At 41.0% G+C, this 27959-nt stretch overlaps 1 protein-coding gene and 1 long non-coding RNA gene across 5 annotated transcripts in view; one reads left to right on the forward strand and one right to left on the reverse strand.

Annotated features, from left to right (window-relative positions):
- Positions 1–26228, forward strand: part of LOC113916252 — a 29343-nt gene extending 3115 nt beyond the window's left edge. Inside the window, exon 3 of the long non-coding RNA XR_003517892.1 lies at positions 26078–26228. This is a non-coding gene — a long non-coding RNA (uncharacterized LOC113916252). The remainder of the gene's footprint in view (positions 1–26077) is intronic.
- Positions 1–27959, reverse strand: part of SEC13 (SEC13 homolog, nuclear pore and COPII coat complex component) — a 37826-nt gene that overhangs the window by 3528 nt on the left and 6339 nt on the right. For all 4 annotated transcript variants that reach the window (XM_027582263.1, XM_027582265.1, XM_027582264.2 and 1 more), the window contains exons 4-8: positions 26235–26386; positions 25518–25651; positions 7007–7140; positions 6451–6574; positions 5437–5583 (exon numbers count right to left, since the gene is read on the reverse strand). In XM_027582263.1, coding sequence (XP_027438064.1) covers positions 5437–5583; positions 6451–6574; positions 7007–7140; positions 25518–25651; positions 26235–26386 — 691 coding nt within the window. The remainder of the gene's footprint in view (positions 1–5436; positions 5584–6450; positions 6575–7006; positions 7141–25517; positions 25652–26234; positions 26387–27959) is intronic.

Here is a 27959-nt window from a genome sequence, read left to right on the forward strand (position 1 = left end):
AAACAAGTCTTAGCAAATTAAACACTGAAATCAAACCAAGTATATTCTCTAACCATAATGGTATGAAACTAGAAATCAATAGGAAGAGGAAACTAAGAAATTCACAAATACATGCAAATTAAATACTCTCTCGAACAACCAATGGATCAAAGAACAAATGAAATAAATTATTTTGAAGCAAAAATAGAAACCAATATACCAAAACTTACAGGATGCAGCAAAAGCAGTTCTTAAAGGGAAGTTTATAGCAGTAAATGCCTACATTAAGAAGCAAGACCTATCCCAAATAAATAACCTAACCCTATGCCTTAAGGAATTAATTAGAAAAAGAACAAACTTCACCTAAAGCTAGCAGAAGGAAGGAAATAAATATCACAGCAGAAATAAATGAAACAGAGAACAGGAAAATGGAAAAGATTAACTAAAAGAGTTGGTTCTTTTGACAAGATAAAACTGACACAACTTTAGCTAAATTAACCAAAGAAAAAAGAGTACCCAAAACAAAATTATAAATGAAAAAGGAGACATTCCAAATGATAATCACAGCAATAAAGTAAGATGTTACCACGAAATAACTGTGTCAACAAACTGGACCGAGAAAAAAATGAACAAATTTTCAGAAACCTAGAACATCAATCACCAAGTACTGAATCAGGAAGAAACAAAATCTGAATAACAAATTTTACTTTTATAAAAATTAAAAAATTTTCTGAAATAGAATGAACCAATAATCAAAAATCTCCTAGTGTAAAAAAGCCCAGGACCAGATGGCTTCACTGGTGAATTTAACCAAACATTTAAGGAATTAATATCAAGCCTCAAAATCTTCCAAAAAAATCAAAAAGAAACACACACACTCATTATATGAGGCTGTGGACAAATAACCCTGATGAATATAGATGCAGACTGAATTTGACAGTATATTTAAAGGATCATTTGCCATGATCAATCAGGATTCATACCTGGAATGCAAGGATAATTCAATATATGCAAATCAGTCAATGTGATACTTCCCAACAGAATGAAAGAAGAGTCCTATCACTCAGTAGATACAGAGAAAGCATTTGACAACATTCAACATCTGTTCATAACTCCTAAAGGCATATATGCTAAGCCCACAGCTAATATAATAACTTTTCAACACAGTACTGGAAGTCCTTGCCAGAGTAGTCAGGCAAGGAAAAAAAAAAAAAAAGACATCAGAACTGGTAAGGAGAAACTAAAATGTCTCTATTTTATATGTCAAGATTTTATATACAGAAACTCCTAAAGATTTCATCAAAAAACTTAGATCTAAACAATGAATTCATTAAAGTTGCAGGACACAAAATTAACATACAAAAATCAGTAGTGTTTCTATACACTAAGAACAAGTTATCTAAAAAAGAAAATGATCCTTACAATAGCATCAAAAACGGTAAAATACTTATGAATGAACTTAACCAAGGAGGTGAAAGATCTCTACTCTGAAAACTACAAGACAGGGATGAAAGAAACTGAAGGCACAAATAAATGGAAAGGTATCTTGTTCATAGATTAGAAGAACAAACATTGTTAAAATGTCAATACTACGAAAAGCCATCTATAGATTCAATGCAATTCCTATCAAGATTCCAATGACATTTTTTACAAAAGTAGAAAAAAATCCTAACATTTATACGGAACCACGAAAGACCCCAAATGTCCAAAGCAACCCTGAGAAAGAACAAAGTGGGAGGCATCATACTTTTTGATTTTAAGCTACAAAGCTATAGTATTCAAAACAGTATGGTACTGGTGTGAGAACAGATAAATGGAACAGAATCAAAAGCTCAGAAGTAAGCCCAAGCATATATAATTAACTAATAACTGGCAAGGGAGCCAAGAATACTCAATGGAGAAAGGACAGTCTCTTTAATAAATGGTGGTGGATAAACTGGATATTTGCATGTAAAAGAATAAAACTAGACCCTTATACCACTCACAAAAATTAACTTGAAATAGATTAAAACTTAAATGTAAGACCTGAAACCATGAAACTCCTAGGAGAAAATATAAGAAACAAGCTCTCTGGCATGGGTCTTGGCAATGATTTTTTGGATGTGACACCTAAAGCATAAGCAACAAAGTATGAACAAGTGGGACAGCATTAAACTAAAAGTTTCTGCACAGCAAAACAATCAACAATGTGAAAAGACAACCTACAGACTGGGAATAAGTATTTGCAAGTCATACATCAGATAAGGAGTTAATATCCAAATAGCCAAAGAATTCCTAAAACTCAATACCAGAAAGCCAAATAATCAAATTAGAAAATGGGCAAAAGACCTGAATAGAACATTTCTCCAAAAAAGATCTACAAAGGCCAGTAGGTACATGAAAAGGTGCTCAACATACCTCATCACCGGGGAAATGCAAATCGAATTCACAGTAAGGTATCACCTCACACATGTTAGAATGGCCATCATCAAAAAGACAAAAACATAAGTACTGGAAAGTATGTGGGGAAAAGAGAACCCTTGCTCACGCTTGGTGGGATTGTAAACTGGTACAACTGCTATGGAAGACAGTGTGGAGGATCCTCAACAAAATTAAAAATAGAACTATATGATCCAGCAATTTGACTTCTGGGTATTTGAAGAAAACGAAAACACTATCTTGAAAAGCATCTGCACTCCAATTCACTGTAGCATTATTTACAATAGCCAAGACATGGAAACCAACCTAATGGATAAAGAAGTTATGGTACATATATACAATGGAATATTATTCAGCCATAAAAAAGTAAGGAAATTCTGTCATTTGTGACAATGTGGGTGGACTTTGAGGGCACTATGATAAGTGAAAGAAAGACTAACACTGTATGATCTCACTTATATGTGGAATCTAATAATAAAACTAAAAACACCCATAAAAGACCCAAAACCAGTCACAGAAGAGTTCAGATTTGTGGTTACCAGAGTTGGGAGTTGAGGGTCAAAAAGTATACATTTGCAGTTGTAAGACATAGAAGTACTAGGGATGTAATGATGACCATAGCTCACGTTGTCTCTGTGAAAACTGTGAGAGACTAAATGGTCTATGTGAAAACTGTGGTCTATGTGCAAACTGTTAAGAGACTAAATCCCAAGTGTTCTCAGCACAAGGAAAAGCTTTTCTTTTTCCCTTTTTCTTTATTGTATCTATATAAAATGATGGATGCTACACTTACTGTGCTGATCATTTCACAGTACATATAAGTCAAACCATTATGCTATACACTTTAAACTTTTGATGTAGGTCTATTATATTTCAATAAAACTGGAAAAAGAACACCTCAAAAAATAAGAAAAACAGAGGGGGGGCAATGCTGTGAATAATAATGCTGTAACATGAAATAATAGTAATAGTTGTAATAATAATAATAATAATAGATAAAAACAATGGATGTTGTTTTAACCAAGCTGTGAGGGGACACAGGGGCAGAGAACAGTGGTTCTTAAAGCATGGTCTCTAGACCCGGGCATCTGCAGCGACCTCCGCCTGTGAAAACTGCAAATTCTTGGGTCCTCGCCCAGACCCACTGACTCAGAAGCTCTGGGGGTGGGCCTGGCAATACATGTCTTAACAATTTTACTACACTAAAGTCTGAGAAGTGTGCTAGAGGAAGATGACAGATGAGTAAGTATGTTATTTCTACACTGAAGTAAACAGCAGAAGAAACAGCTAAGCATTGAAAAGGTTTGTTCCTGGAGAATGAAAATTAGGAGAAGGCATTAAAAAATCATAACCTAATAAAAACTGCCTCAAGCTATGTACATGTTTTTGATAAAAAAAAATGGTTTTAAGAATTCCTGCTTTAGAGACAGACTATCTACTACACATGCACTGTGCAGAATGCTCTAGACTGAGAACACACTAAGTCCTGTAGTGAAGGAATACTATGCAGACAGCAAGAAAGTTGTGCTCTTTGTAGGAAACAGGCTGATAAAGAAGATGATAAAGAAGAATAAGAAGCATAAAAGAATGACAGCAGACTACAAAAGTGGAATGTCCAACCAGGCACTTGCCTACTGCCTTGTAAACACTATGGTAGGGCTCCTCAGTCAAGTCAGGGTCTGTTGGCCTGTCCTGGGTACCACCAAACCTGGGGTCTAGTCCTGTCTCTGGCACTTACTAGAAATAAAGAGGATTAGTTTTCTTTGAGGGTCATTCTAGCTCTGAAATTCTATGGCTTTGAGATGGGGCCTACTAGATCTTTCTGGGACTACTACATGTGAAAGGGACCCCTGGCTGGATAAAAACTGCCGAGGGTCTCAAAGAGGTATTATTTATAAACCCATGTGCACAGCATGGCACATGACAACACCCAAAGGTGGAAGCACCCCAGTGTCCATCAGTGTATGTGTGGATAAATAAAATGTGGTAGAACAGAGTATTACTCAGTCTTAAAAAGGCAAGAAATGGGACACATGGTACAACACAGACGAAGACACTAGAGGATTCCACTTACACTAAGTCCCTAGAGCAGTCAAATTCACAAAGACGGGAAGTAGGACAGTGCTTAGGGCTGGGGGGGGTGGGGTGAGTAGGAGTCAGTGTTCAGTGAGGAAGGAGTTTCATCTGGGAAAGATGAAAACAGTTCTAGAGGTGCATGGTGGTGACGGTTGCATAATAATGTGAATGTACTCAAAACTACTGAACTGTACACTTAAAAATGGTTAAGATGGATGAACTATGTACTTCGTCATGATTAAGAAAGCTGCCTCCAGAAAGGAAGAAGTAACAAGCCACTGCCATCTCCCTAGCTGACCTCTCCTCTCAGGCAGAGGCTCCATAACTTTATATGGTAGGTTTCAACGCAGTAGTCAGGATTTTTCAAGTGCGTTCGCTTTGTTGCTATATTGTTCTGAGCTACTCTGTCTCCGTGTCCCTTCCTTTGTATGGCTCATAGCACAGTAGGAAGAGGTATAGTGGGTGAATAATAACACTCATGAATTATACTGATTTTTAGAAATATGCCTCTTAGGTGTCTGACAAAAACCTTCCAATCTTTTTGCTTTTGTGTGAGGTTTTTTTTTTTAATCTATTAACATTTTAAGCAGTGCTAACTGAATGTCACCATGAAGACAAGGTGGTCAAATGGTTAAGGCAACAGACTACCAGGGCAGTCAGTGTCTTTGGATTCAACTCAAGCCTGATTACTGACTCTGCCACCTAAGAGCTTTGTGACCCTATGCAAGCCTAACTACCATTGTCAGCTTCTTTCATGTTTGTAAAGGGGGGGAAAGCAACCTCGGGGCGGGGGGTGGGGGATTGTAAGATTTAGTGATGTAATTAAGAGATGTGCTCAAAACACAGTCCTCATTAAGGCTCCTTCCAAGCCTGTCATTACATGGAGAATCCAACTGTACTTTCTAGTGGGCACATTAAAGACAAACAGGACCCTGTCCACCGTGATATGGAAATGGAGTGTACCTTATTGTCTCCACCTGAGACAGCCAGGATGTTGGCTGTGATGGACCAGCTCACATGCCACACAACGTCATTGAACTTGTGCAATAGTTTGGGTGACCACGTATTGCCTGAGGTGTCATCACAAGTCCAGATGAACACACGACCGTCCTGGGAAAAGACAGGCTAGAATCAGGGAAAGGCAGGGATCTTGAACTGCGGATATCCTCTTGATCTACAGGCATACTGGACTTTTGCAGGAATGGGGTGGGGGATTCAGCACAACGCAGAGCCGAGGCCTTCCTATGTGTGGATAGCTGGGACGGCCGATTTCCAAGCCAGCATTATTCCTTTACCCCGCGAACACATTTCACATTGGTTCAGTCTCCCAGGTTCTCGTGCTCATATTGGTTTCAGGTATGGACTTTACATCGCTAACTCTAAAATTTTCTCTGGATTTTCCTCATGTCTGCCAAGTTACTTCCTTGTCTTGGCTCCCTCTGGGTCTAATTTTCTCAACCGAATGGGTATGGCTGTCTGTAAACCAAGCGAGAGAGTGAGAAGGGACAAGTTGAAAAAGTTCTTCTCAAATTCAGGACCAAGCATAACAGGCTCACATGAAGCCTGGCTAACCTTTGTCTATGGTTGGTGGAGTTAGCATATAATTAAAGGGTCGTCCTTAGTCTTTCCTTTGTAATCTGTGAAGACTGATAGGTAGGTGAGTCCAAGATCCTAGAACTTCGGACTGCCCCTGGTCCCTGCTTGGGAATGGGCAGCTCTAATTCCCAGCTGCACAATGCTGAGGAAGGGAAACTGGTCCTGAGTTTGGCCTAGCTCATGGTTCGGTGGATGTGCCTTCTGATCAAGCCTTTGCCACAGGCTGACCTGGCTCCAAGCACTCTCCCACTTGCACTGGTCCAAAGGTGCCTGTTGCCCTGCCCTTACCTTTTTAGACTTTACCTTAGGGGGACCGTAAGGTTTGATGGGACTTACTCAGAGATTAAAAAACACAGGAGGCTCTCATGGATCTGAGCTGACCTGGGAGCAACTGGCGATGGTGCTGGTGGGCAGGCCAATGGAGGGGGCCCAGGCCACATCTCGAACCCAGTCACTGTGCGCTTCTAGCTTCTGTTCCTCCTTCCACTGGCCATCCTCCTCCTCCCTAACAGGGGAGATGAAAGGGAGAATGCAGCAGCAGGTAGCAGCCCAGGTGTGTTTCCCACACCTCCATTGTACCCCCACCCTGTGGGCTCTGCAGGGGCCAAGAAGCTATTCCATCTTTCTGATTTCATTTGTTGACCTTGTAGATTTTTACTCAGTTCACCGTCTATAAAGGAATCCTCCAAGAAATGTTGTTCCCCCACAGCCCACGGCTCTGGCAGTTGGGAATTAGGTAAAGAATTAAAATGCTTGAGCAACGCCAAGTTCTTTTTAAAGATGTCCTCTGACAGATTGAAAACAGTATTCTATGGGAAGGAGGGCAAAAGAAGGTGATCCTGTTTCTTGGGAACTGTGGCTGAGTCACAGTAGGTAGGAGGGTAGAAAAGTAACAAGTGTCCCATTGAGGGTAAGTCAGTCCACCAAACCCACTTACTTCCACAGTTTGATGAGGTTGTCACAGCCACCCGATGCAAACTTCTTGATGTAGTTGGGCTTCTGCCCCGATGGCTGGTCTATGAGGCTTCCAGGTACAACAGCAGGGGCCCAACTGACGGCATTGCAGCCAATCTGTGAAGAGGGGGATTGGCATGACTGCCCTTTTGCCTTGCAACAGAGCACTGCTTCTGCAGACCCAAAGCTGCAGTGTATTTCCCCTCCAATTCTCAGGACGGGATTATGTAGGACAGCTGTTTTGATGAATTAGGGATTAGACCCCATAATGCTCCTTCCAGGAGTCCTAACAGTGCATGTATTTTTCCGCAATATATATTTAAAGTAGGAGTTAGGGACTCCCAGGAATTTTAAGAACATTTTAAAAAATATGAAGAGAGGCACAGATTCAGAAAAACAAGCAAAGTTTAACGAGTTACTCTAAAGCACTCTTGTAACCACTACCAGTTCAAGATATCAAATTGCCATTTACCCAAGAAGCCCTGTCATTATGTCTCACTTGAATCATAGCCCTTGCTCCTCAGTAATATCTTCCTGACTTCTGATTTCTTCCTTTTTTTTCTCTTTAGTTTTGTCACCCAAATATGCATCCCTAGATACTATAGGTTAGTCTTGCCATTTAAACGTTTTTTTTTAAATCTTTTCTAGATCTCCTTATTTATAGATTTCCTTTCTGATCGTTTTTTTCCCTTGCAATTTTTTTGTTGAAGAAAGACCAGTCATCTGACCTATAGACTCTCAGGCTGATTTGCTATTTCACACTCAGACCTCTGAATTCTTCTGAATTCCTGAAAATTGTCAGCTGGATCCCAGACTGGATCAGACTCAAATCTGACCCCTTCATTAAGACTACAGGCAGTAAAATATTCTTTCATTGGGAGGCAAATGATGTCAGGTTGTCTTTTTATGTTCTTATGCCTCTTTTACTTCACTGGACATTACAAAATGGTGATTCTGTATTCATTTCTTTATGTATTATATAGAATAATCTAGACAGGAGCAATTCCCTTCATTAATATTTGGCTGCCCACGGGTTCAGGTCAGATAGGAAAGGCAGGAGAAATGCTTCACACTTTATGAACCGGCTCCCTGCCATTCTTTAAGGATGACTGATTCTCTTATTTTTTTATTTTTTAAAAGATTGTATTTATTTGAGAGAGAGAGTAAGTGAGAGAGAGCACAAGCTGGGGCAAGGGCAAGGGAAAAGGGAGGAGCAGGCTCCCCACTGAGCAGGGAGCCCGATGTGGGACTTGATCCCAGGACCCTGAGATCATGACCTGAGCCAAAGGCAGATGCTTAACCGACTGAGCCACCCAGGCGCCCCTGATTCTCTTTTATATATCATTATGAACTCATGGATTTAAGCATATTTGTTGGATTTCAGTTCATGGCAATTATTTTCATTTTTCTGACACCTAAATTGCAGTATGTGTTCAAATTGGCTCCTTTGATAACCCTGGTATGTCGAAGTATGTTTTTGATCATTTCTGTTGGGTATGACAAAATGTTCTAGGCCCATCTTGTATGTATCCTGCCTTAGACCTAAGATCAGCCACTTCCTCAAGAATTAGGGTTTCTTTTAGTGAGAAATTGTATTTCAAGACTATAATCTGGTGCTAGGGATGCCCACTGCCACATAGTTATTTCACCTCAATGGTCTCAGTCACTGTCAATATAGTAAGCAAAAACATTTTATTTTCTTATTATTTTTTTTAAAAGATTTATTTATTTGACAGACAGAGAGTGCGAGAGAGGGAACGTAAGCAGGGGGAGTGGGAGAGAGAGAAGCAGGCTTCCCGCTACTACCACTGCAATCACGATAACAAACATGTCTCAAAGTGCTAAAAGAAAAAAACTTCCAACAAAAAGTACTCTACTCAGGAAGTTATTCAGAATTGAAGGAGAGAGAGCTTTCCAAACGCAAATGGAACTCATGACCACTAAGCTCGCCTTATAAGAAAAATTAAAGGGTTGTCTTTAAGTTAAAAGAAAGGGTGTTTATTAGTAACGAGAAAACATATGGAAGTAGAAAACTCACCAGTTAAGGTAAATATACAGTAAATGTATTGGATTAATCACATGTAAAGCTAGTATGAAGGTTAAAAGACAAAAGTGGTAAAAACAACTACAACTACAATAATTAGTTAAGAGATACACATTGCAAAATTTGACCTCAGAAACATAAAATGTGGGTGGAGTAAAAATGCATTCATGCAAAAGTTCTTATCAACTTCATATAGACTGTTATAAATATGTTATAAATAAATGTAAGCCTCATGGTCACCATAAAGCAAAAGCCTGCAGTAGATACACAAAAGATGAGAAAGGAATCTAAGCATACTACTAAAGAAAGTCATCAAACCACAAAAAGAGTGAGAAAGGAACAGAAAGGAACTACAAAGCAGCCAGAGAACAATGGCAGTAAGTACATACCTATCAATAATTATTTTAAATGTAAATGGTCTAAATGCTCCAATCAAAAGACAAAGGATGACTGGATGAAAAAACAAGATTCATCTATATGCTGCCTGGAAGAGATTCACTTCACGCCTAAAGACACAAAGAAACTGAAGGAACTGGAATAAGATATTCCATGCAAATGGAGGGAAAAAATTAAAAAAAAAAGCTGGGGTAGCAGTGCTTAGGTCAGAGTAGACTTTTTTATTTTTAAATTTTTATTTATTTATTTGACAGAGACACACAGCAAGAGAGGGAACACAAGGAGGGTGAGTGGGAGAGGGAGAAGCAGGCTTCCCACTGAGCAGAGAGCCCGATGCGGGGCTCGATCCCAGGACCCTGGGATCATGACTTGAGCTGAAGGCAGACGCTTAACGACTGAGCCACCCAGGCGCCCTGAGTAGACTTTTTTTTTAAAAGCTCCATGCCCAGTGTGGAGCCCAACGTGGGGCTTGAACTCATGATCCTGAGATCAAGACCTGAGCTGATCAAGAGTTGGATGCTTAACCGACTGAGCCACGCAGGCACCCTGAGAACAGACTTTAAAACAAAGACTGTAACAAGAGACAAAGGGTATTACATCATGACAAAGGGATTAATTTTAAAAAGTTGAAAAAATATAAATAGAGACTAAACAACATGCTACTAAACAACCAATGGGTCAGTGAGGAAATCAGAAAAAATAAAAAAGATACCTGGAGAAAAATGAAAATGGAAACACAATGGTTCACAATCTTTGGGATGCAGCAAAAGGAATTCTTTTTTTTTTTTCCAAAGATTTTCTTTATTTATTTGACAGAGACACAGCCAGAGAGGGAACACAAGCAGGGAGAGTGGGAAAGGGAGAAGCAGGCTTCCTGCTGAGCAGAGAGCCTGATGTGGGGCTCAATCCCAGGACCCTGGGATCATGACCTGAGCCAAAGGTAGACGCTTAATGACTGAGCCACCCAGGCGCCCCAGCAAAAGGAATTCTAAGAGGAGAATCAATTGTGATACAGGTCTACCTCGAGAAACAAGAAAAATCTCAATCTAACCTTACACCTAAAGGAACTAGAAAAAGAACAAACAAAGCGCAAAGGTAGTAGAAGGAAGGAAATAACGATCAGAAAGGAAATAAGTAAAACAGAGACAAACAACAGAAAAGATCACTGAAAGAGCTGTTTCTTCCAAAAGATAAAAAAAAAATTGATAAATCTTTGGCCAGACTCATCAAGACAGGACTCAAAATCAGAAATGAAAAAGGAAAAATTACAACCTATACTACAGAAATACACAGGATTATGAGACTACTATGAAAAGTTATATGCCAACAAATTGAACCACCTAGAAGAAATGAATAAATTCCTAGAAATATACAATATTCCAAGACTGAATGAAGAAGAAACAAAATCTGAACAGACTTATTACTAGTAATGAAATTGAATTGGTAATCAAAAAACTTACAACAAAAGTCCAGGACTAGATGGCTTCACAGGTGAATTCTACCAAACATTTATTTTTTATTTATTTTAAAAGAGATTTTTTTTGTATTTTATTTTTTAAAATAATTTTTATTGTTATGTTAATCACCATACATTACATCATTAGTTTTTGATGTAGTGTTCCATGATTCATTGTTTGTGCATAACACCCAGTGCTCCATGCAGAATGTGCCCTCTTTAATACCCATCACCGGGCTAACCCATCCCCCCACCCCTCTCCCCTCTAGAAGCCTCAGTGTTTTTCAGAGTCCATCGTCTCTAATGGTTCGTCTCCCCCTCCGACTTACTCCCCTTCATTCTTCCCCTTCTGCTATCTTCTTCTTCTTTTTTTTTTTTTAAAAGATTTTAAGTAATGTCTTCACCCCATGTGGGGTTCAAACTCATAATCCTGAGATAAAGAGTTGTGTGCTCCACTGAGTCAGTTAGGTGACTCTCTACCAAACATTTAAAGAATGAGTCTTCTCAAACTATTCCAAAAATAAAAAAGGAATGAATTCTTCCAAATTCATTCTGTGGGGACAAGAGTACCCTGAAGAACTCCTGCAACTCAACCTCCAAATAAATAATCTGATTAAAAATGTGCAGAGAGGGACGCCTGGGTGGCTCAGTTGGTTAAGTGTCTGCCTTTGGCTCAGGTCATGATCCCACGGCTCCTTGCTCAGAGGGGAGCCTGCTTCTCCCTCTACCTGCTGCTCCCCCTGCTTGTGCTCTCTCCCCCTGACAAATAAAATCTTAAAAAAAAAAAAAAAAAAAGGCAAAGGACCTGAATACACATTTTCCCAAAGACATACTGATGATGAATAGACACATGAAAAGATGCCCAGCATCACTAATCAAATGCAAATCAAAATCACAAGGAGGTAGTACCTCACACCAGTCAGAATGATAGTATCAAAAAGACAAGAAATGATAAGCCTTGCTGAGTATGTGGGAAAAAAGGGAATCCTCATGAACTGTTGGTGGGAGCGTAAATTGGTGTAGCCATTATGGAAAACAGGCTCCTCAAAAAATTAAGAAGAGAAATACCATATGATCCAGCAATTCCACTGTTGGGTATTTAGCCAAAGAAAACAAAAACACTAATTGAAACAGCTCTTTCAGTGATCTTTTCTGTTGTTTGTCTGTTTTACTTACTTTCTTTCTGAAATAGTTCCCTGCACATTATTTAAACAGCTAAGACATGGAAGCAAGCTAAGTGTCCACTGATGGAAGAATAAAAAAAGAAAATGGGGTATATATATGTACCATGGAATATTATTCAACCATAAAAAATGAAATTGTGCCATCTGCAAAAACATGGATGGACCTTTTTGTTTTAAAGATTTTATTTATTTACTTGAGAGTAATAGAGAGTAAGAGAGAGAACAAGCACACTCGAGCAGGGGAGAGGGGCAGAGTGCTTGTGTTCCTGCTCTCGCTCTCTGTCAAATAAATAAATAAAATCTTTAAAAAAAATTTCTCTTTTCACAATTTATTTCACTAAAGGCATTATCCGTTGTACTTATTTGCTCTTGTATTCCTTCTAATTTAGTCTCTATTACTGAAATGATTTTTTATTTCTAATTTTTCCTAAATTCTGTCACCTCATTTTGGAGTATTTCTAATTTTGACTTATGGTATTTTTTCACATCTTTAATATTTGAAAAAGGTCTCTTAGCTTCATTTCAATAGTGGGTGACGGTGCTCATCATGGCAAGTGCACTTCTTAATCCCCACTCTCTATTTCACCCATCCCCCATCCCCTTCCTGGAAAAATTTTTTTTCCCTAAGAAACATCTTCGAAACATTCAGAACGCTCAGGAATTTGATCAAAGTTAAAGCTCCTAAAAATTCCTCACATACATTATATACATTCAGAAGAGTGTAAATTAGTCAAAACCCCTTATAGCCCGCTTACCTCATCCCCTCTTAAATTAGAAACTTCTGAAGTAACATGCTGCCCCCACCAGCCTCCAAACCGGTGTCTATATTCTCTTCCTTTTTTCTGAGTCAAACGTTATGTGATTTCACCTCAAATACTTTTCTGTTATTTTTATTTGAAACTAGTTTTCCTGACAAAGTGAGGTTCAGTAAAGCCTTTCAACCAAGAAGTCTGTTTAGTTAATGTATGTGTTGACAGTTGTGACAACCTGCTTTCAGGATTTCTTGGCTCTGTTCCCCCGACTTTGGTCTATATTCTCTTTCCTTTTTCTGTGTCTTGCTCCCGCTCAATTTTGATTTCACTCCCTGTTTCTCCTCACAAGAGACCCTATCATGGAAGCAAGAAAGGTCAGATTTCTACAAGCCCCTTTAATCTTTCTTAGGGTGGGAGGCTTGCACTTACCTGGTATAATATAGTACAAAACCCCTCCTAGTGAGTTCTCCAAAGATAAAAGAGATGTCCAGTAAGCATGTGAAAATGTGTCTAATATTAGTCGTTAGAGAAATGTAAACTGAAGCCACAATGAGGTACCACTTCACACCCAACTGGATGGCTATAACCCCCCCAAAAAAAAGAGGACAAGAGTTGACAAAGATGTGGAGAAATTGAAACCCTTATACAGTGCTGGAAGCCAGGTAAAATGGTACAGTTAACTTGGAAAACAGTTTAGCAGTATCTCAAAAAAAGTTAAACAGAGGTTCAGGAGCAAGATGGCGAAATCCAGGTCTCCTACCTGGATTTCGTCTGGTCCCAGGAATTCAGCTGGATAGGGATCAAACCATTCTGAACACCTACGAACTCAACAGGAGATCAAAGAAAAGAATAGCAGCAACTCTCTGAACAGAAAAGCGACCACCTTCTGGAAGGTAGGACGTGCGGAGAAGTGAATCCGACGCGATATTCGGGAGGATAGACGGTAGGGGAGGGGGCCTCCGTCGGCCGCTTCTGGCAAATGATAGAGCCACGGAGCACAAAATCGGACCTTTTAGAAGTCGGCTCCGCTGAGGGACGTCGCTCCAGTGGCCAAGCGGGGGGTGGAATCCTCGTGGGACAGTGTGATCTCAGGACCCTCGGGGTCACAGAAAGACCGGGGGTGCCTGAGTGCGGCAGAGCTCCCATGTATTGGAGCGGGGAAGCCGGCTGCAGAGACGGAGCCGAGGCGTGGGCTCTCAGCTCAGGGTTGCCATAAACTGTGATCCGCGGCCCAGTCGGGCCACTGCTCCTCCAGCAGGGACCCAACAAGTGGCAGAGCCGGGGAGACTCCCCTTCCTCCCCCGGGGGGAGCAGCGCAGGAGTGCACCGCAGGGATCTGCTGGGTTTGGAGACTCCACACGGGGTCGGGTGCCAGGGATAGAAACGCTCGGTCACAGGCCGGGTGAGCACGGAGTGTGGCCGGAGACCGGGGACACGGGAGTGGCTGACTGCTTTTCTCTGGGGGCGCACTGAGGAGCGGGGCCCCGAGTTCTCGGCTCCTCTGGGGTGGAGATTGGGAGGCTGCCATCTTCACTCTCGTCCTTGAATGCTGTACGGAAAGCTTGCAGGGAACAAAAGCTCCCGAGAGCAAACCCGAGCAGATTGCTTAGCCTGGACAGACAAGGGCAGGGCAATTCCGCCTCCGGCAAAGACGTTTGGGAACCATGGCAATAGGCCCCTCCTTCAGAAGATCAGCAAGAACAGCCAGCCAAGACCAAGTTTAGCGATCAATGAGAACGGCAGAACTCCAGCGCTAGGGGAATACTGCACATAGAATTCATGTTTTTTTTTACCATAATTCTTTAGTCTTTCAAAGTTAATTTTTTATAAATTTTCTTTTTCGAATTTTTCTTTTTTCCTTTTTCAACCAACATCTTACCAATCCCTTTTTAAAAAATCTTTTTTATTTTTCTATTTAGAGTCATATTCTATCCCTTCGTTGTAGTTAACCTTATTTTTTGTATATATATAAGTTGTTCTCTCTTTAAAATTTTGGGATACAGTTTCTTCTAACAGACCAAAATATACCCTAAATCTCTAGTGTATGGCTTTGTTCTAGTCTCCTGCCTGATCACATTCTCTCCCTTTTTTTTTAATTTCTCTTTTCTTTTTTCAACCAACTTGTCAATTCCTTTTGTAAAATCTCTTTTATAATATTCATCTTTAGAGTCATATTCTATCCCTTCATCGTTTTTACCTTTATTTTTGTACATATATAATCTTTTCTTTCTTTAAAATTTTGGGAGGCACTTTCTTCTAACAGACCAAAATATGCCCAAAATCTAGTGTGTGGCACTGATCTATTCACCAGCCTGATCATATCTGATCATATTCTTTTTTATTCTTTTTTCTTTCTTTCCCTTTCTTTCCCCCTGGTTTCAGGTCTCTTATAATTTCTTTAGTGTATATTTTTCTGGGGTCATTGTTACCCTGTTAGCATGTTGTTCTCTCATTCATCTGTTTTCCTCTAGACAAAATGAAAAGACAGAAAAACTCACCTCAAAAAAAAAAATAACAAGAGGCAGTATCGACTGCCAGGGACCTAATCGATATGGACGTTAGTAAGATGTTGGAACTAGAATTCAGAATGACGATTTTAAAGATACTAGCTGGGCTTGAAAAAAGCATGGAAGATACTAGAGAAATCTTTTCTGGAGAAATAAAAGAACTAAAATCTAACCAAGTCGAAATCAAAAAGGCTATTAATGAGGTGCAATAAAAAATGGAGGCTCTAACTGCTAGGATAAACGAGGCAGAAGAGAGAATTAGTGATATAGAGGACCAAATGATGGAGAATAAAGCAGCTGAGAAAAAGAAAAACAACTACTGGATCAGGAGGGCAGAATTCGAGAAATAAGTGATACCCTAAGACGAAACAGTATTAGAATAATTGGGATCCTGGAAGAAGAAGAAAGAGAGAGAGGGGGGCAGAAGGTATATTGGAGCAAATTATAGCAGAGAACATCCCTAATGTGGAGAAGGAAACAGGCATCAAAATCCAGGAGGCACAGAGAACCTCTCTCAAAATCAATAAAAATAGGTCAACACCCCGACATCTAATAGTAAAACTTACGAGTCTCAGAGACGAAGAGAAAATCCTGAAAGCAGCTCGGGGCAAGAGGTCTGTAACCTACAATAGTAGAAACATTAGATTGGGAACAGACCTATCCACAGAGACCTGGAAGGCCAGAAAGGACTAGCATGATATATTCAGAGCACTAAATGAGAAAACTATGCAGCCAAGAATACTATATCCAGCTAGGCTGTCACTGAAAATAGAAGGAGAGGTAAAAAACTTCCAGGACAAACAAAAACTAAAAGAATTTGCAAACATGAAATCAGCTGTACAAGAGATATTGAAAGGGGTCCTCTAAGCAAAGAGAGAGCCTAAAAGTAACAGAGACCAGAAAGGAACAGAGACAACATACAGTAACAGTCACCTTACAGGCAATACAATGGCACTAAATTCCTATCTTTCAATAGTTACCCTGAATGTAAATGGGTTAAATGCCCCAATCAAAAGACAAAAGGTATTGGATAAAAAAAAAAAGACCCATTGATATGCTGTCTGCAAGAGACTCATTTTAGACCCAAAGACACCTCCAGATTGAAAGTGAGGGGGTGGAAAACCATTTACCATGCTAATGCACACCAAAAGAAAGCTGGGGTGGCAATCCTTTTATCAGATAAATTAGATTTTAAACCAAAGACTATGATAAGAGATGAGGAAGGACACTATATCCTACTTAAAGGGTCTATCCAACAAGAAGATCTAACAATTGTAAATATCTAGGCCCCTAACATGGGAGCAGCCAATTATATAAGGCAATTAATAACAAAAGCAAAGAAACACATTGACAACAATACAATAATAGCGGGGGACTTTAACACCCCCCTCACTGAAATGGACAGATCATCTAAGCAAAAGATCAACAAGGAAATAAAGACTTTAAATGACACACCAAATGGACTTCACAGACATATTCAGAACATTTCATCCCAAAGCAACGGAATACACATTCTTCTCTAGTGTCCATGGAACATTCTCCAGAACAGATCACATCCTAGGTCACAAATCAGGTCTCAACCGGTACCAAAAGATTGGGATCACTCCCTCCGTATTTTCGGACCACAATGCTTTGAAACTAGAACTCAATCACAAGAGGAAAGTCGGAAAGAACTCAAATACATGGAGGCTAAAGAGCATCCTGCTAAAGAATCAATGGGTCAACCAGGAAATTAAAGAAGAATTAAAAAAATTCACGGAAACAAACGAAAATGAAAATATAACTGTTCAAAATCTTTGGGATGCAGCAAAGGCGGTCCTAAGAGGAAAGTATATAGCAATACAAGGCTTTCTCAAGAAACAAGAAAGGTCTCAAATACACAACCTAACCCTACACCTAAAGGAGCTGGAGAAAAAACAGCAAATAAAGCCTAAACCCAGCAGGAGAAGAGAAATAATAAAGATCAGAGCAGAAATCAATGAAATAGAAACCAAAAGAACAGCAGAACAGACCAACGAAACTAGGAGTTGGTTCTTTGAAAGAATTAACAAGACTGATAAACCCCTGGCCAGACTTATCAAAAAGAAAAGAAAAATGACCCAAATAAAATCATGAATGAAAGAGGAGAAATCACAACCAACACCAAAGAAATACAAACAATTATAAGAACATATTATGAGCCACGATATGCCAGCAAATTAGATAATCTGGAAGAAATGGATACATTCCTAGAGATGTGTAAACTACCAAAACTGAACCAGGAAGAAATAGAAAACCTAAACAGACCTATAACCACTAAGGAAATTGAAGCAGTCATCAAAAATCTCCCAACAAACAAGAGCCCAGGGCCAGATGGCTTCCCAGGGGAATTCTACCAAACATTTAAAGAAGAATTAATACCTATTCTTCTGAAAGTGTTCCAAAAAATAGAAATGGAAGGAAAACTTCTAAACTCATTTTATAAGGCCAGCATTGCCTTGATCCCAAAATCAAAGACATCAAAAAGGAGAATTACAGACCAATATCCCTGATGAACAAAGGATGCAAAAATTCTCACCAAAATACTAGCCAATAGAATCCAACAGTACATTAAAAGGATTATTCACCACGACCAAGTGGGATTTATCCCTGGGCTGCAAGGTTGGTTCAACATCCGCAAATCAATCAATGTGATACAATACATTAATAAAAGAAAAAACAAGAACCATATGATCCTCTCAATAGATGCAGAAAAAGCATTTGACAGAGTACAGCATCCTTTCTTGATCAAAACTCTTCAGAGTGTAGGGATAGAGGGTACATACATAAAAGCCATCTATGAAAAACCCAGAGCGAATATCATTCTCAATGGGGAAAAACTGAGAGCTTTCCCCCTAAGGTCAGGAACGTGGCAGGGATGTCCACTATCACCACTGCTATTCAACATAGTACTAGAAGTCCTAGCCACAGCAATCAGACAACAAAAAGAAATCAAAGGCACCTGAATCGGCAAAGAAGAAGTCAAACTCTCACTCTTTGCAGATGACATGATACTTTATGTGGAAAATCCAAAAGATTCCACCCCAAAAGTGCTAGAACTCATATAGGAATTCAGTAAAGTGGCAGGATATAGAATCAAGGCACAGAAGTTAGTGGCATTTCTATACACCAACAACAAGACAGAAGAAAGAGAAATTAAGGAGTCGATCCCATTTACAATTGCACCCCAAACCATAAGATACCTAGGAATAAATCTAACCAAAGAGGCAAAGAATCTGTACTCAGGAAACTATAAAATACTCATGAAACAAACTGAAGAAGACAAAGAAATGGAAAATGGAAAAACGTTCCATGCTCATGGACTGGAAGAACAAATATTGTGAAGACGTCAATGCTACCCAGAGCAATCTACACATTTAATGCAATTCCTATCAAAATACTATCCACTTTTTTCAAAGAAATGCAACAAATAATCCTAAAATTTGTATGGAACCAGCCCTGAATAGCCAGAGGAATGCTGAAAAATAAAAGCAAAGCTGGTAGCATCACAATTCCGGACTTCAAGCTCTATTACAAAGCTGTAATCATCAAGACAGTATGGTACTGGCACACGAACAGACACACAGATCAGTGGAACAGAACAGAGAGCCCAGAAATGGACCCTCAACTCTATGGTCAACTCATCTTCGACAAAGCAGGAAAGAATGTCCAATGCAAAAAAGACAGTCTCTTCAACAAATGGTGTTGGGAAAATTGGACAGCCACATGCAGAAGAATGAAACTGGACCATTTCCTTACACCACACACAAAAATAGACTCCAAATGGTTGAAAGACCTAAACGTGAGACAGGAGTCCATCAAAATCCTAAAGGAGAACACAGGCAGCAACCTCTTCGACCTCAGCCGCAGCAACTTCTTCCTAGAAACACAGCCAAAGGCAAGGGTAGCGAGGGCAAAAATGAACTATTGGGACGTCATCAGGATAAAAACCTTTTGCACAGCAAAGGAAACAGTCAACAAAACCAAAACACAACCAACAGAATGGGAGAAGATATTTGCAAATGATGTATCAGATAAAGGGCTAGTATCCAAAATCTGTAAGGAACTTATCAAACTCAACACCCAAAGAACAAATAATCCAATCAAGAAATGGGCAGAAGACATGAATAGACATTTTTCTACAGACATCCAAATGGCCAAAAGACACATGAAATAAGTGCTCAACATCGCTCGGCATCAGGGAAATCCAAATCAAAACCTCAATGAGATAGCACTTCACACCAGTCAGAATGGCTAAAATTAACAAGTCAGGAAATGGCAGATGTTGATGAGGATGTGGAGAAAGGGAACCCTCCTACACTGTTTGTGGGAAGGCAAGCCAGTGGAGCCACTCTGGAAAACAGTATGGAGGTTCCTCAAAAAGTTGAAAACAGAGCTACCATACGACCCAGGAATTGCACTACTGGGTATTTACCCCAAAGATACAAATGTAGTGATCCGAAGGGGTATGTGCACCCCAATGTTTATAGCAGCAATGTCCACAATAGCCAAACTCTGGAAAGAGCCAAGATGTCCATCGACAGATGAATGGATAAAGAAGATGTGGTGTATATATATATATATATATATATATATATATATATATATATATATATATACAATGGAATATTATGCAGGTATCAAAAAACAAAACAAAACAAAACATGATGGGGCACCTGAGTGGCTCAGTGTTAAGATGTCTGCCTTTGGCTCAGGTCATGATCCCAGGGTCCTAGGATCGAGCCCTGCATCGGGCTCCCTGCTCCGCAGGAAGCCTGCTTCTCCCTCTCCCACTCCCCCTGCTTGTGTTCCTTCTCTCACTGTCTCTCTCTGTGTCAAATAAATACAATCTTAAAAAAAAAACCCAAAAACCTCGAAATCCTGCCATTTGCAATGATGTGGATTGGAACTAGAGGATATTATGCCAAGCGAAATAAGTCAATCAGAGAAAGACATGTATCATATGATCTCACTGATATGAGGAATTCTTAATCTCAGGAAACGAACTGAGGGTTGCTGGAGTGGTGGGGGGTGGGAGGGATGGGGTAAGTGGGTGACAGACATTGGGGAGGGTATGTGCTATGGTGAGCGCTGTGAATTGTGTAAGACTGATGAATCACAGACCTGTACTTCTGAAACGAATAATGCATTATATGTTTAAAAAAAAAAAAGAAGGGAAAAATGAAGGGGGTGGAAATCAGAGGGGGAGACAAACCATGAGAGACGATGGACTCTGAGAAACAAACTGAGGGTTCTAGAGGGGAGGGGGTGGGGGGATGGGTTAGCCTGGTGATGGGTATTAAAGAGGGCACGTACTGAATGGAGCACTGGGTGTTATACTCAAACAATGAATCATGGAACACTACATCAAAAACTAATGATGTAAGGTATAGTGATTAACATAACATAAAAAAAGTTAAAGAGGGACTTTCTGACTTAATAGATTTAAAAAAAAATCTTTTAAAAAAGATTTAATTTATTTGAAAGAGAGAGACAGGACACAAGCGGGGGGGGGGAGAGGCAGAGAGAGAGGGAGAAGCAGACCCCCCACTGAGCAGGGAGCCTGATGGGCTCAATCCCAGGGCCTTGAAATCATGACCTGAGTCCAAGGCGGATGCTTAACCGACTGAGCCACCAGGCATCCCTGACTTAGTAATTCTACTCCTAAGTATATACCCAAGAAAATTAAAAACATATGCTCACAAAAATACAGGAATGTTCATAGCAGCATTATTCATAATGGCTGAAGATGTCCATTAGCTGAGAAATGGCTCAAGAATATATGTAAATTCATATGCTTGAATATCATACAGCCAGAGATATAAAGCACTAATACATACTATGATATGAACCCTGAAAACATGTTAAGTGAAAGAAGCCAGTCACAAAAGGTCACATATAGGCATACTTCTTTCAACTGTGCTTCACGTTATTGAGATTCACAGTTATTCTTTTACAAATTGAAGGTGTGTGGCAACCCTTTGTCAAGGAAGTCTATTGGTGCCATTTTTCCAATAGTATTTGCTCACTTTGTGTCTCCGTGTCACATTTTGTTAATTCTCATATTTCAAATTTTTTCATGATTATATACTTTTATGGTGATCAGCAATCTTTGATGTTACTATTGCAACTATTTTGGGGCACCATGAATTATATCCATATAAAATGGCAAGCTTATTTGATAAATGTTTTGTGTGTTCTGACTGCTCCACTTACTGGCTGTTCCTCCCTTCTCTCGCCCTCTACTTGGGTCTCCTATTCCCTGAAACACAATATTAAGATTAGGCCAATTAATAACCCTACGATGGCCTCTAAGTGTTCAAGTAAGAGGACCATGTCTCTCACTTTAAATCAAAAGCTAGAAATGATTCAGCTTAGTGAGGAAGGTATGTCAAAAGCTGAGATAGACCAAAAAAGCTAGGCCTCTTGTACTGAACAGCTAAGTTGTGAATGCAAAGTTCTTTTAAAAATTAAATTAAATTAATTATTTTTAAAAGATTTATTTATTTGACAGAGAGACAGAGACAGAGAGAGAGGGAACACAAGCAGGGGGAGTGGGAGAGGGAGAAGCAGGCCTCCCGCCAAGCAGGGAGCCCGATGTGGGGCTCGATCCCAGGACCCTGAGATTATGACCTGAGCCGAAGGCAGACGCTTAACCGACTGAGCCACCCAGGCACCCCCAAAGGAAAAGCTCTTGAAGGAAATAAAAAGTGCTACTCCAGTGAACACACAAATGATAAGAAAGTGAAACAACCTTATTGCTGATATGGAGAAGGTTGTAGTGGTCTAGAGAGAAGATAACACCAGCCACAACATTCCCTTAGCCAGAGCCTAATGGAGAGCAAGGCCCTAACACTCTGTAATTCTGTGAAGGCTGAGAGGTGAGGAAGCTGCAGAAGGGAAGTGTGAAGCTAGCAGAGGTGGTTCATGAGGCTTAAGGAAAGAAGCCCTCTCCATAAAAGAGCAGAGGTGAAGCAGTAAGTGCTAATATAGAAGCAGCGGCAAGTTATACAAGAGATCTAGTTGAGATCATTAATGAAGGTGGTTACACTAAACAACAAATTTTCAACGTAGCAATGGCCTTCTATTGGAAGATGCTATCTAGGACTTGCCTGGCTTTAAAGGTTTAAAGGACAGACTGACTCTCTTGTTAGGGACTAAGGCAGCTGGTGACTTGAAGTTGAAGCCAGTGCTCATTTACCATCCAGAAAATGGTGGGGTCCTTAAAAATTATGCTAAATCTACTCTGCCTGTGATCTATAAATGGAACAAACCCTGGATGACAGCATATCTGTTTACAATGCAGTTTACTGAATATTTTAAGCCCACTCTTGAGACCTACTACTCAAAGATTCCTTTAAAATGTTACTGCTCACCGACAACGTACCTGGTCACCCAAGAGCTCTGATGGAGATGTACGAGATTAATGTCAATTTCATGCCAGCTAACACAACATCCGTTCAGCAATTTCCATGGATTAAGGAGTAATTTCTACTCTGAAGTCTTATTATTTAATTATTATTATAATATGGTTATAACCGCCATAGTGATTCCTCTGATGGATCTGGGCAAAGTAAAGTGAAAACCTTCTGGAAAGGATTCACCATTTTAGATGCCATTAAGAACATTTGTGATTCATGGGAAGAGGCCAAAATATCAACACAAACAGAAGTTGATTCCCACCCTCATGGATGACTATGAGGGGTTCAAGACTTCAGGGGAGGAAGTGACTACGGATGTGGTGCAAAGGGAACTCGAATTAGAAGTGGAGCCTGAAGACGTGACTGAATTGCTGTGATCTCATGATCAAACTTTGACAAGACGAGGAACTGCTTATATATGAGCAAAGAAAGTGGTTTCTTGAGATGGAATCTACTCCTGCTGAAGATGCTGTGAAGACTGTTGAAATGACAACAAAAGATTTAGAATATTACATACATTTAGTTGACAAAGCAGCAGCAGGGTCTGAAAGGACTGACTCCAATTTTAAAAGTTCTAGTGTGGGTAAAATGCTATCAAACAGCATTGCATGTTATAGAGAAATCGTCTGTGAAAGGAAGAGTCAACTGATGCGTGAAACTTCAGTGCTGTCTTATTTTAAGAAATTACCACCGCCACCCCAGCCTTCAAACACCATGGTCAGCAGCCACTGAGGCAAGACCCTCCACCAGCAAAAAAGTATTACAACTCGATGACCACTCAGATAATTCTTAGCATTTTTCAGCAATAAAGTAAATTTTAATTAAGGTATGTATACGGTTTTTTAGAGCCAATGCTGCTATTGCACCTAAAAGACTATAAGACAGTGTAAATGTAACTTTTCTATGCACTGGGAAACCAAAAAATTCCTGATTCCCTTTTTTGCGTTGGTCTGGAACCAACCCACAACAGCTCCGAGGTATGCCTGTGTTGTAGGATCCCACTCAGAGGAAATGTCCTGAATAGGCAAATCCACACAGAAAGTAAATTAGTGGCTGCCTAGGTAGGGGGCAGAGTGGAGAGGGAGTGCTAATGAGGATTCTTTTTGAGGTGATGAAACAGTTCTGAAAATGAACAGGGATAGCTGCACAACTTTGTGAATATACGAAAGCCTACAGAATCGTATACTTTAAAAAGGGTGAATTTTATGATGTCAATTGTATATCAATTAAAAAAAAGGTTAAAAACAAAAGAAACCCCCAAACTTCTCCTAGTTTCAGCTGCTGTTCTTAAACTGGCTAGCTATGGGGCACCTGGGTGGCTCAGTCGTTTAAGCGGCTGCCTTCGGCTCAGGTCATGATCCCAGGGTCCTGGGATCGAGTCCTGCATCGGACTCTTGCTCAGCGGGGAGCCTGCTTCTCCCTCTGCCTGCCTCTCTCTTTCTCTGACAAATAAATAAATAAAATCTTTAAAGAAAACCCCCAAAAAACAAAAAACTGGCCAGCTATGCTTTCCAGTGAATCCTTGCTCGCTATTTTGGCAGTACTTCCCTTCACAGATCTGTTAGAAGGCACCCCACTGCTTCCTCCTGCTCAGATACCAATACCATGCAGTCTTGTGGTTGTTGCTGGTTTATTCCTCTCTGCTTCTATTTTGGAGTTTGTGGAAATATCTTGTTACTTAGTTTTGCTCAAAATGTTCATGAGGTTTCGGCTGTGCTATCTAGCTGCTCTGTGGGTTTTTATGGAGAGATGAGGAAAGACTGAAAGGCTGTGATGCCCCTCCCCAACATCTTCCCAGAAGCCCTTCAGCCTATTCATGTTGGCAAGTCAGTCAGTAGATGGGAATCTGAGCACCTCAAGTAAAGACTCTGAGATAGGTTCCTGGGGTCTTGGGGGCTGGACAGGCTGTGGATCCCCTGAATTTGAGAAGTACACAAGTACAGTGTCAAGCTGGGGAGCTACTAAGTTTCCATCTGGGCAGATTTCAGAAGTATCTAGGGCCACCAAAGCTGGAACTGTTGTCTAGTGAGAAGGCACACAGATTCTGGATTCTAACGCTAGCACAGGACCTTCTCTAAGTCATCTACTTTTTCTGAACCTCATCTGTCTCACCATAAAATGGGAACAGGACTGCTTACCTTGCAAGTCTGTACATTTGGTAGTTTCTTCTTTCATTTACAGACATTTGTGAGGATTACATGACTGACACACAGTGGGGGCTCGAGTACTGTGAGATATTCCCTGTCCATAGTGCTTTCTTGACTATTTCAACATCTAATGACTGGAAGTGCAAGGAACTGAATTCCCATGATGCTCTCTTTATAACACCACTCAGTTCTAGGGGGTCTCAATGACCACTGCAAGCATGTTAACTTGAAGTGTCCACAGCAAAGGCAGCAGGGAGACACGCTGCTGCTGCCACCTTGCCAACGCCCTGACCCTCCCCGATCTGGGAGCCTGCAAGGAGGAACCCGTGCCAACCCCCTGCCCTGGGCTGAATGAGGCTGGTACAGCCTGGCCTCCCTGGATGCAGCGTCTGTCTGGCTTCAGGCTAAAGAGGCTCAAAACTGACCCACCAAGCATGTCTGAGCATCAGTCCCTCCCCAGCCCCCCACACAGCAGTGACGCTACTCCTGCCACCTCTCTAGGGAGTCTCCAGGAGACACATGGCAAGGCCGCAGAGCTACCCTCCACACACAGCAAGGTGTGGACTTACAGTGTGAGCATTGTTGATCTTCTTCACTTCCCACTGGCCCTCTCCGGTGTATGTCAGCAGGGAGATGGCCCCATCTGAGCTCCCACAGGCCAGTATTAGGCCATAGTCATGGGGGGCCCAGCACACAGAGTTTACTGCAGGAAGGAGGGAGGCATAGTTAGCCGACTTCGATTTCCCAGGTTTACCATTTTACTAAATTTTTAAAGTAAAAAATTGCAGGGATCACCAGGAGAAAGATAACGAGATTTTAAAAACCCATCACCTGTGAATATCATAATTTCAAAACCTACAGTCTACCTTAACAAAAAGTAGGATGAGATGAAACAGATAAAGGGCATTAGGAGTTCGCTTACTGTAATGAGCATGGAGTAATGGACAGAAATATGAATCATAATATATACCCGAAACCAATATACCACCATATGTTAATAAAAATAAATTAATAAAACTAGGGAAAAAAGTAGACAATAATCTGAGAATAAAGGCCAGTACTTAAAACGAATAAAATTAAAAACAAACACCTCACTGTGTTGTTTTTTCCTTTTCTTATTTTGCTTTAGACTGGCTTTAGGTCTTAGGGCCTTACCTCTGCTGTGGACAGACGACAGAAAAGCCAACCAAAGCCAAGGGACAAACGAGGAGCATCGAGGGGAAGGGTATGGGAGTGGTAGCCAGGCAACAAGCCCCGCCCAGCTGCTCCTACCACACTCGCTGTACCTGAGGAGTCGTGTCCCGTGTGTTCGTGCGTCTTCTCCCAGGTGCCATTCTCCTCCTTCCAGATAATGACTTTCCGGTCATAGGAGCAGGATGCCAGGATGTTGCCATACATGGGGTGGGCCCAGGCCACTTGCCACACAGGACCCTCATGACTACAAGGGGACAGGGTCAGAGGCTGCTCAGATGGGTCACAGGAACCTGCAATGCTCTGCCAGCCACTACTTTGGACGGAACTGAATGGCGTTCTTGGTAGGCAGATACAGCATCTCAGGACAGAGCTGCCTGAGAATTTCCTAAGGGAGAGCTATATGAAGTCACTGCCAAAAGAGACCTTTGTTGGGCACTGAAGATCCTGAGGCCCAGACGTTACAGAGGCTTTGAAAACAAATCAGGACTCTAAGTCAGCCTCTCTGTTCCAACCTGACAGAATCCTCCCTCTCTTGACCTGCACTGCAGCCAGCACCACCTACATCTGCCATCCTCAGGAGAAGCCTCTCAGCCTATTCATTTGTGCACCGATCAATCCAGGGTTTGCACCCACAAGTGCTTTGTAGAGTGAATCGCTACTCATCCTTCCAAATGGTTAACTTTTTGAGCAGGCACTGTTTCATGTTTGCCACTATTCTCTTAATTTGTTTAAGGGCATGTCTCTCTTCTGCTCTTCTGATCTTTATGCATTCACCTGGTGAGTACTCTCTGAGCACATACCCGGTGCTGGGCTCTGTATTGGGGCCGTCTCTCAGGCCCAGGCAAGGGTGGGCACCACCCAGCACACAAGAAGTGACACAGCAGACAGGTGACGGTCCCGGCTCTTTCACCCCCACTCCCATTCTCTAGCTGTTTGACCCTAGGCACGGGCCACGTCCTTTCAGTGGCTTAGTCTCCTAATGGAGATATCAGCAAGACTCCTTTCAAAGTGTGCTCATGAGGGGAAATATAGGTGATAACTCACACAAAAAGCCTGGAACAGTGCTGGGCACAAGAAAAGAAAAAATTATTCATGCCTATCAGCTGGTATTGCTGCTCCCTGTTCACTCGTCCAACCCCGGGCTGCAGACACTCAAAAGTGTCCTCCTCCCTCCGGCTGGGACAACACCCGGGCCTCACAAAGGAGCCGCCAGGGAAACTCTCAGGAGACGAAAATGTCCTACAACTAGCATAGTTTAAACTGAGGCAAAAAAAGAAGGGGGTGTGAATTTTTGATCCCTCTGATAGTGCACATCTTTTCAGTGTGAGAAAAACAGGGCAGGTGTGACCTCCTCTGCCAGTGCCGGCAGCAGGTTGCACAGGGCGAGTAGCATCGGATCCCTCAGTCACTTCATTTCTGACACTCAGGAAGAGGGGAACTTCTACACCCCTCTCCCCAAATGGCTACTTAGTTATGCCTTAATTTAGTTAACAAACGTGTACTGAGCTCCTACTTGTCAGGGATCTTAATTTCTCCTGTGCAGTCTGCTGAAGGCTTTGGTCCTTTCTCAGAATAATGGCTACAACACACGGAGCTATGATTATAAAGGAAAGCCAATCATAATGAAATACACTCAGTAAAATGTTAAAGAGGGATCTATAATATAGTGATACATGTGCTTCTCTGTTAGCACGTTAACTAACAAGCTCTAGTGGCAGGCCTAATAACCACTCTCATTTCAAAGTAGTGATAAGCCTAAGTGCTATTTTGAGACAGCTATAACTGGAATGTGATATGAAGATATCTGTGTCTTCTAC

Source organism: Zalophus californianus, chromosome 1, assembly GCF_009762305.2.
Source record: "Zalophus californianus isolate mZalCal1 chromosome 1, mZalCal1.pri.v2, whole genome shotgun sequence".
In the NCBI taxonomy this organism is placed as follows: domain Eukaryota; kingdom Metazoa; phylum Chordata; class Mammalia; order Carnivora; family Otariidae; genus Zalophus; species Zalophus californianus.